This window comes from Euleptes europaea, chromosome 1 (assembly GCF_029931775.1).
Source record: "Euleptes europaea isolate rEulEur1 chromosome 1, rEulEur1.hap1, whole genome shotgun sequence".
Lineage (NCBI taxonomy): Eukaryota > Metazoa > Chordata > Lepidosauria > Squamata > Sphaerodactylidae > Euleptes > Euleptes europaea.
In genome coordinates, this window is record NC_079312.1 from 59377262 (window position 1) to 59386947 (window position 9686).

At 40.1% G+C, this 9686-nt stretch overlaps 1 protein-coding gene across 1 annotated transcript; it reads right to left on the minus strand.

The window, feature by feature from the left end:
- Positions 1 to 469: 469 nt before the first annotated feature.
- Positions 470 to 8925, minus strand: IP6K2 (inositol hexakisphosphate kinase 2). Its single transcript, XM_056852833.1, has 5 exons — positions 8587 to 8925; positions 6215 to 6437; positions 5362 to 5537; positions 3697 to 3872; positions 470 to 1175 (listed from the first exon to the last, which is right to left on the minus strand). Exons 1-5 carry the CDS (start codon positions 8786 to 8788, stop codon positions 678 to 680), a joined length of 1275 nt encoding a protein of 424 aa, XP_056708811.1. The 5' UTR covers positions 8789 to 8925; the 3' UTR covers positions 470 to 677.
- Between the last annotated feature and the right edge of the window lie 761 nt (positions 8926 to 9686).

Below are 9686 nucleotides of genomic sequence, written 5' to 3' on the forward strand. Positions count from 1 at the left end.
TGGTCTATGGGCTGGATTTTTTATTTTGCAAGCTACCTCAAGCAGGTTCCTGGAGAGGTGGCATGAACCTTTTCTAAATAAATAATACAAGAGGGCTGCCAACCATTTTGGGGACAGCAGCACCTGCAATGTCCCAGAGATGCTCCAATGGCAACCCTCTGCCAAGGAAACAACTTTTGTGTTGGTTTTTACATGGGTATCAGTTTGCTCCTAAGGTATTGTTTGCATGCAAGTAGAATGCAAGGAATACCTTGGAGTAACTTTCTGTTTCTTTTGAGAATGGGGACATGAAGGGAAGATTATCTACCCTATGTGGCAACATCCCAGCTCTTTATGAAGTGTCTGCCAAGATCAAGGACCTTAAAAAAGATACTATTATCATTTGCAATGAACAAAAAAATTTTTATTGGAACATATACACACAGGGATAACAGAGGTATTTGAATAAACAAATATGGAATGTTTCCGAGAGAGTTAAAATAAATAATAAAGATACCCAGATGCATCAGTGCTACCTCTAGCACCACTAGAAGGAAATGCCCTCTTTCAAACAGCTCCGACTCTGATGGGGCCATCCCAACTGAGTCCGTACCGGATGCTACCACCAGAAAGTGGTCAACAGTTCTGGAATACAAAGAGTCACTATAGTGCTTTCTACTGTTTTGCATTCTAAATGTTTATTCACTGCTCTCGTCCCTTATTTCTTTAATAATAGCTATTAAGTTTTGAAGTCCAAAAACGTAACCCGTGTCTTGGCCCTCGTGCACCACACTGTCTTCTCCATAATACCGGCATGTCGTGTGGGCAAAGTCTATCATTCGAACATCAACAGAGCTAACGGTGGGCTTGTAGGCATAAGCACCTGCAGATTCATCAGATGACTCTTCTGAAAGACCTTCCAGGTCTTCTGGGTCAGAGTCCACAGCTACGTCTTGCAGTTCCTTTCCATCATAAATGATAAGCAAAGAGCTGGAGTAGAAGCGGTAAGATTCCTGTTTCTCTAAGACCGATTTTAATTCAGTCAGTTTCTTTAGAACAGGTTCAAAGAGTTCTCTGCGCAGGTATTTGCCATTATGAAAGAACTGATAAAGTGCTTCTTTAAATCCTTGGACTGAAAGCTTCCTTCCATGGTATTTATTCATAAACATTAACTGGCCAGTGCCTGGCTGATAAACCTGTAGAAAATAAGAAAAGGACTGGTTAGCAGCAGTAAAACTTTGAATCAAAGTCTACATTTCTTAAAGATGTATCTTCTTCATGAATCAGTAGTGCACTCTTCTGATTTAGTGGAAAGAAGGTAAAGGCAAGGGATTTTACAAACTACAGATTCCTCAAGACATTTCTTATTGACCAAACAAATTATTTAGTTTCATATGATTGGCCTTATTTCCCGAGCAGAAAAAAGGAGCCTAAATAGGATTAGAACTATTTTGGCCAGGTTCCCACAGTCAAGTTATAACATGTGCACTACTACTTTGTCACTTATAAATTAACAATACTATCACGCCTGCGCTTGACACTTGCAAAGCTACTGGCAACTGAATTGCTGCAGGGCCTGCCCGTTAAGAGAGCATGGCATTTTAACTTAGAAGTTATTGTATGCCCCGATATCACTTCTGAAAGCTCCACAGGAGAACTCTAGTTTACGTAATTGACTGGAATAATGAAGCTATCTAACATGTCTTCATATAAGTATCTGTCAGAGGAACAGTAAAGATTAGTCTGTCTGATATTCAACAATGCTATTTGTGGCAGACTCAAAACAGAGAAGATTAAAGGTATCCTCTCCATCTCTCAGCTAGAAAACATGCCAACAACTACTTTGTTCTCCATAAGCCCAACCCATAAACAGAGAAACATCTGGAGGAATGTGCCTTTTGCTACTTTAAATGAATATGCTATGAATGTGAGATTTGTACCACTACTGTCCGTCACTGAAGATGGGTGTTTCTTACTAAGTTAGTAGGGAAGAGAAGATAAATAAGAGTTTTGAGGCACCTTAAGAGATTAATATATGTTTATTTTAGAATAAATTGTAATGGACTACAGCCCCTTTCAGAGTCATATCAGCAGGTCCTCATCAGAAACGCATATACACAAGGTTATTAAGAGGAAAAAAATTCACAAACCGGAGGGTCAGAGGGCCATAAACTGCAAGCAGCCCTGAGAGAGATGTAATCATAGAAAATCAAATCATGTCATATAGCAGCAGTTAGGAAGAAGGTGCTACTTCACAGCAGTCTTTCAAAGCCCCCCAACTCTCTTTAAAGTTCATCAACAACCAGCTGTGATTTAAGGATCTCCATTTATTATATAATCATTAATTTTGTCTAATTTGTGTGTCAGTTGAACCTTCTTTTGGCTACTCCTATGAACTGTCTTCACTCTAAAAGCCCTATTTCCTTAAGGACCACCTCCCATATAAACCTACCTCTACACCTTAGTCATCTTTTGGGGCTCTGTTCGGTTGCCCCTACCATCTGAAGCTAGATAGGTGGCAACCCAATAAAGGGCCTTCTCAATCATGGCAGCAAAACTTTGGAACTCCCTCCCTAGGGAGATTCATCTGTCTCCCTCTATTCGTGTCTTTTGCCAGGAGGTGACGACTTTTTTGTTTCATCTGGCATACCCCCAATAAGGACTACTGGTCCTCCTTTTGGTGTTGTTTACGTGTTTTAATTAATTGTTTTATAATTTTAACTGTATTTTTAATGTTGCCTATGTTCACCACCTTGTGGACCCTGATCGAGTGGAAAGGTAGCATAAAAATGTTTTAAATAAACAAAAACAAAAATATTTCCTCAGCATAGTTCTGAGAAAGACTGCTACGATGTTCCAACTCTGCAATAAAAAATATGCAAAATCCTCTTCTCCATCTTAAGAACTCCTTCCAACAGCAACCAAAATGAGATGCCACATCCTTTTACAAACATACTAGTGTTCCGCTGTCGCTGAGGCCACCATACATTTAAAGATTTAAATGCAGAATGAAAAAGGATGGGATTACCCTTAGGTTTACCGCTAAGCTTCTCACACGCATACTAGTTTAGCCTTCCGGGACAGAGTCTACTAACCATTAATGCAGCACTTGCTAGCTAAGGACAGCAGAGGAGAATGCTTTGGTAGTGTTTGTGTGTGCCCGCACATGTGTGTGCATGCCTCATTCCATGCATATGCATGTGTACACAAACTCTCCTATATTAGATGTGTGAATCAACGGCAGGACAGCCTGAAGGGTTAAACAGCCAATCCCATGCAGTGGCTCACTTGCTCCACTCTTGAGAAGGGAGGGCAATTGCTTTGAGGTGGCCAGTCCTCCTGATTACAGTGATGCTGCCAAGCTCTGGAGCTTTCTTCAGGAAGACGGTGAAGAAAATGTAAAATCTCAGCTAGAAAAGTATGAAGTAGGGTGGTTATAGAATTTTTTAAGATTGCACCACTACATTATTTTGCGTGTAAGAAAACAATCAGGCTGTTGTTTTCAGATTACACGGAGATATTTAATAAGAAGTATGTCCCCAGGACCTTTGCTTCTACTAATATAACACAAGATTGATCGGAAGCTTCTGTTTCTCTAATTCAAAGACGCCGACTTGTCTCAAGGAAAAGCTAGAATTTCCTAATGCAAAGAAATGCAAGTAGAAGCCCGTTTCATTTGTAGTTTCTTCCATGCAAAAAATATTCACTCCTGCTCACCTGCATACCACACACCCGGACTCCTATAACTGCCGAAGTACTCTGCTGACATTTCCTGATCTGGTTAGCCTTCTTTTCTTCAGATGCATCATCTCCATGCTGCCGGGTTCCCATCTTGAGATCCAACACACAAGGCACCTCATATCGGGAGGTCAGGTTTTCCAGCAAGATAAATTCTGCTTAGTTAAGGAAAAGCCCTGATAACGGAGACTGGGATTCTTCTCTGATCAGGAATGAGAAGCCCCAGTGTTCTGCACTATTAGAACTTGTGCAGCATAGTTTAACAATAGAATGTGTTATGAGCCAGTATTATAAATCCTGTTAGGCTGCACTTTAGCCATGTATAGTGTAATGCCTTGTTTTCCACAGAGGACAGCCTTGAAGCTGAGAGTTAACCTGTCTGGACTACATCTTTTGATCCATCAGATAATACCAGTATGACCTTGGGTAAGCTGTTCAACTGCCCTTCTCTGTTTGTGAAAATTAGTTATCTTATAAATTAATGAATCCCTTAACCATCCATAACTAGATGGAAAGGTTTCTCCATAAGCAATACAGTGACATTGCCATATTCCGGAGCTTTCATCTGTGTTTTGAGGTGTCAATACTGGAAGCTCTCATGCCTGCTGTTACTAGTTTTCTTTACTGTGCTGAGTGCTCCTAGATGAGGTCTTCCAGGTACCTTGCAATCCAAAGTGGAAAGGTGGGGTACAAGTATTTTAAATAAATGAAACTTGCAGCAAATAGGCAAAATGAATTAGCCTTATTAGAAAAGAGAACCATCATGTCCATAAAGAAACAGTCATGTCAAAAAAAATTTTTTTTTTAATTAGATGTTGTTAGAAGTAGCTACTGAGCTCTCAGATATCGTTCAAATAACCATAATACTCATCGGTTCTTGTAGGTTATCCGGGTTGTGTGACCGTGGTCTTGGTATTTTCTTTCCTAACGTTTCGCCCACAGCTGTGGCAGGCATCTTCAGAGGAGTAACACTGAAGGACCTTCAGTGTTACTCCTCTGAAGATGCATGCCACAGCTGTGGGCGAAACGTCAGGTAAGAAAATACCAAGACCACGGTCACACAACCCGGATAACCTACAAGAACCGATGAACTCTGACCGTGAAAGCCTTCGACAACCATAATACTGCTGGTTCCAAAGTAAAGTAGCATAACTGTACTCCACTGGAATTACCCACCACTACGAGGAGCTGCCTGGTTAGTACAGTTTAGCATCAGTGTATGTCCTTGGATTAAACAGGCATCTGCACTGCCTGGAGAGACGAGCTCATACAAGAATATACTGGATGAAAGATGGATGTTTGTCATGTGACATCCAAAAAGCAACAAGGCTTCTTATCTAGCACAGGCCCCAGCACTACAAATCACACTGGTCAGTGTCTAGAAACCGCTTGTGCAGCAGCTTGCAACTGATGAGCAAAAACAGACCTGCAGATTTAGGCAAATGCGGCCCAAGAGCTGTGCAAGAGCCTGAATTCAAAAAGCCAAAAGAGTGAGCAGTTATAATTAGCAGCCAGACATCAAACAAACAAACAAAAAAGGCAAAATTGGCTTAAAGCCTCCTCCACGTTTACATTACAGATAATGCTTAATAAAAGTGGTTCTCGTTTGGGTAGCTTGCAAGACATACTTTGACAAAAGGATACTATATTGGTTCCGATGTTTTGCATTTTCCTTCATTCGCTGTAACTGTTGCTGGTGGCATTTCATACTCCACGGATTGTGATGCTTGAACTGTGAACTGACATTCCCCTTTTTCTCAACACTATAATAGAGTACTTCAGATTTCTTCAACCATTCAAATTCTTCTTCTAACTTATGACTGAAAAAGAAATATACATACGTTAATAACTGGTGCCAAATGATCACTGGCAGCTAGTCAACAATAATTTGAAAGCAAGCATTGTGTCCTGCTAATCTTACTCATGTAATGCTTTCAGCTAGGCCCATTTCACGTCTTCACAACCCACAGATGACATTCACTGTCTTTCTGTTATCTGGGCAACTTGCCCGTTATCCTCTCAAGCCAGGCTGTGTATATAAATTTGCAATACTTTCAACTACTGAAGCCTATTACATACACCAATATAAAAAGAAAATTTTGAGGATCTCACTTTGTGATAAACTGGACTAATACCAGTTTAAAGGATTAAAAAGGAAACAGAACTGCATGTTTTCCTTCAAAGGCATACTTTAAAAGCTGCCCAAACTGGCACCTTTCCAGATTAATGTCATGCAATGCTCCAGGGGAATTATTCCATTACTGAAAGTGTGCCAAACTGCCCCCCCCCCACAAAAAACAGGAAAATGAAATATGTGGTAGAGAAGAGTGAAAAATGAACTTCTGAGGTCCATTTTGCAGGTAATGACTTAAGGCACAAATACATACAGGATATGATCCTATACAGTCATCTTGCAATCCACGAAATTTAAGTATACATAGTTAAACAGCAGCTTAGGTTTAAATGCTTTATACCCGTTTAGTACAAAACATACTACCTTTTCATTTTTTCTTCTTTTCTATGCTGCCGGACCCACTCCTTAGTTAGCTTTTCATTTTCTAGCAATACAGTCTTTTTGTTACTCCAACGTAACAATTTATTTTTGGGTTCACAGTCAGAATTATCTAGGCTTTCCAAGCTATCGTGGTCCCCATTTAATGGATACGCTATTAGACACAGGTCTCCATCTTCATCCTCTTCAAAGCTTACAGATACCACACCTTGAGAGAAGAAATTAAAGATCCAGTTAAGAATCAGAGAAATGAGAAGCAAATATATCTTACAACACAACATAATTTTACACTAAGAATATAGCAACTTTGGTTTTTCTCTTACCCAAGTCCTTAGTTTTTTTTTATCTTGCCACAGGCCAAAACTCATCTGTCAACCTAACAAATATCAAAACATCTAGACAAGGTGACACCTCACAGAGAAGACAATTTATCATGAAGACAAAACATTAACAATACAGGAGATTCTTCTCTCTTGTGAGCAGAATCACATAGCAATCAAATAATAACAGGAGACGTTTTCAATTATTGAAACATTTTATTATTTTGAAAAAAAAATCTGACTCATCTGTCCCTACAAGAGATGTAAAACAATTTATATTTACATCTTGGAATAGAATAAGCCCTGCCCACCAAAAGCTTTAAGTTTTGCTTATTAGCAAAGCTAAAAAGCATTTCACCAAACAAAGGCTACCAGGAAAATTAATAAATAACCGGGAAAATGAAAGGCTTGCAAAAGCAGAGCAAAACAAGAAGAACATCACACATTACAACAAGACAACTAATTCAAAGGCTTCCACTTAAAATCACCACGTGTAACTTTACAGTTGATATTGTCTTCCTTGGGGAAATATATTTTATTTATGTAGCAGTCTTGTAAAAGAAACAACAAAATGAATTACAAAACAAATTTGACTGAGGTACATCAAAACATGGTGAACCTTGGAAGCATTGTTGCCTTCTCATCTCAAAAGTCTCTAGATCATTCACTGTGTTATATTCTGAGAGTCTTAGAGGAAAGTTCTGACAGGGGTGCACCCCCATGCCATTTAGGAATGTTAACTGCAGAAGTTGGAACAATTGGCCGAATGGGTTTTTTTTTCCTTAGTCCTCTCTCTTTATCCTGAAATCAATCAATCTGCACATTCTTGCCGCTCATCACTAGAGGTCTTGGCGAGAGACTGGCACTTCTGAGCAGGGCAGGCAGCTCTGAGACCTACAGTAGAGCAAGGGTAGGGAGTGCGGAAGCTCTGACTGACAGTCCTGCTGCTCACACAGGAAAGAGCTACAGGAAAGGGGGGGAAGCCAGCTAGAAAATGGCCTTTGGCTTTATCCTGGAAAAAACAACAGAGATGGACCAAATGAGCCACCCCTTACCCCTGAATCCCTCCCACACATCCCCAAAAGAGAAAAACCACATATGCTAGTACATACTTATTATATTATGTTAAAACACTTGCAAAGCACATTTTAATCTGTTAATTCTAAGAGCTTGTAATCAGAGGTTTTCCAATGTTTCAGTAAGTGTGCATAGCATACAGCAGTACAACTGATATCTTCACTTAGTCTTTTCTCCAGTTAACAGTCAAATTTTTTAAAACAAAAAAGTGGATTCTTTATTCAGCGAACAAGCAGAATACAATATGAAAAACTACTCAGATTTGGGTATCTTTAATTAAAATTTCTATAATACAGCACCTCATGAAGAGCCAAGTGTTTGGGTCAACTAACACAACACCAAATAGAACTGGAAAATCCACTTCAACATACCAACCGAGTCAACCTTGTCAATGGTACTTCACCTTTTGCCTAACTAATTACTCCAGTTTTTTCCATCTCCTTAAGGGTAAAAACAAGCTGCATAGATTTAACAATATGCTTTGGCTAACTTTACTATGCTGACACTTGATTATTTATCATGAGAAAACTGTCAGAGGTAAATGATAAGAATTTAAAAAAAAAACCCAAGGCCCAACTCCTACAAAACAAGTACGTCTTATCCAGTTTATTTAAAATAAAAAAGTAAAATAAAGAAGAACAAGCAGAAAGAATCAGCACATTATTACTGAAAACATTTACAAGCTGTTTTCGATATACTCACCTACCTGTGACTAAGGGCGACATACAGGCTACCATCAGCAGAGTTGTTCTACTCTAATGCTGTCAGTCAGCCCAAAGACCCACTGGCAAGCATCTCCACCCTGTATCTCCACAGCCTGGCTCAGACAACATCAAAACACATGAAAAGAGACTCCCTAAAATCTCTTTGGAAATGTAAGATTTTAGAGACCAAACACACACACTGGGATTTACGGAATAAAACCAAACGCCCGGCCCCCTTCGAAGTCTGATCACGTACCTTCATACTGGGGAGTGAATTTACGCATTTCTGCTGGAAGAGTCTCATAAAACTGGTGCTCTCTCTGTATGAGGGGCTTACAGATGGTCTCATCATTAAACCGGAGGACACAGGAGTGACCCCCCACCTGGTGAACAAAAGGCTCCAGCAGGACGCCTTTGGAATAGTGCTCCACTTCCATAGCTCCAAATGCCGGGCTCATCCTTGTAGCGCATTAGACAGACCAATGTGGCAGTTGTGACGGCAGCTCCGCTCCCACCAAGATTCGTCGCTCCAGGAGGCGCTTATTCCAGTTTCAAATAGTCTATGAAAACAAACACAGGAAAAGCCCCTCTCTTTCAGCAACTTGGTAAAAGATAGTCTGAAAAAGCAATGTTGACAGGTTCCGTTGTAGCCACCCCGTGAGGAAAACAGAAGTCAAGCTCTCCTCACTGAAGCCGAAACTGAAAAGGGCTCACGAGCTCTAAGTGCGGAGACAAACAGGAGTGAGGTCATGCAAGCAGAGCGGGGGAAGAAAATCTGCATACCACTCCCACCACGGCTTTAGCCAATGGGAATTAGTACAAACCTACTGGGTGTGTCTATTATGAAGAAGCAAGGAGAATGGCAGAGCAGAAAGTGGGAAACACACACTCAAACTGCTCTTGGCTGTTCATATTTGCTAAGTCTAGCAGCATTTGCTTATCAACGCTTTAGTCCACAAGGAAACAGTGAAGACAAATGATGCCTATTTGTTCTTTTGTCTACAAACTCCCCATTGCAAATACTAAGCTAGCCTTTAGAAAACTGGCATCTACCTTATATAATTGAGATTCTCAGTTTCCATTTGATGTTTTCTTACTTTTTGGCATGCATGCGTACATATACACATGATGGACATCTTACAACAGCGCTGTACACACACACACACACACACCTTTACTTTTCCCCACCCCAAGTTAAAACAGAAGTTTGCAATTTAGTTTTTATAAGGTGGATAACCAAAAGAAAATACAGCACTTGCACAGAAAACATTTTCCCTTTGAAAGTTCTGGGTCAACCCCCTAACCTGAAACTTAAAAAAATAATAATTCAAGGATTTAAAGAACAGATTAGACTTC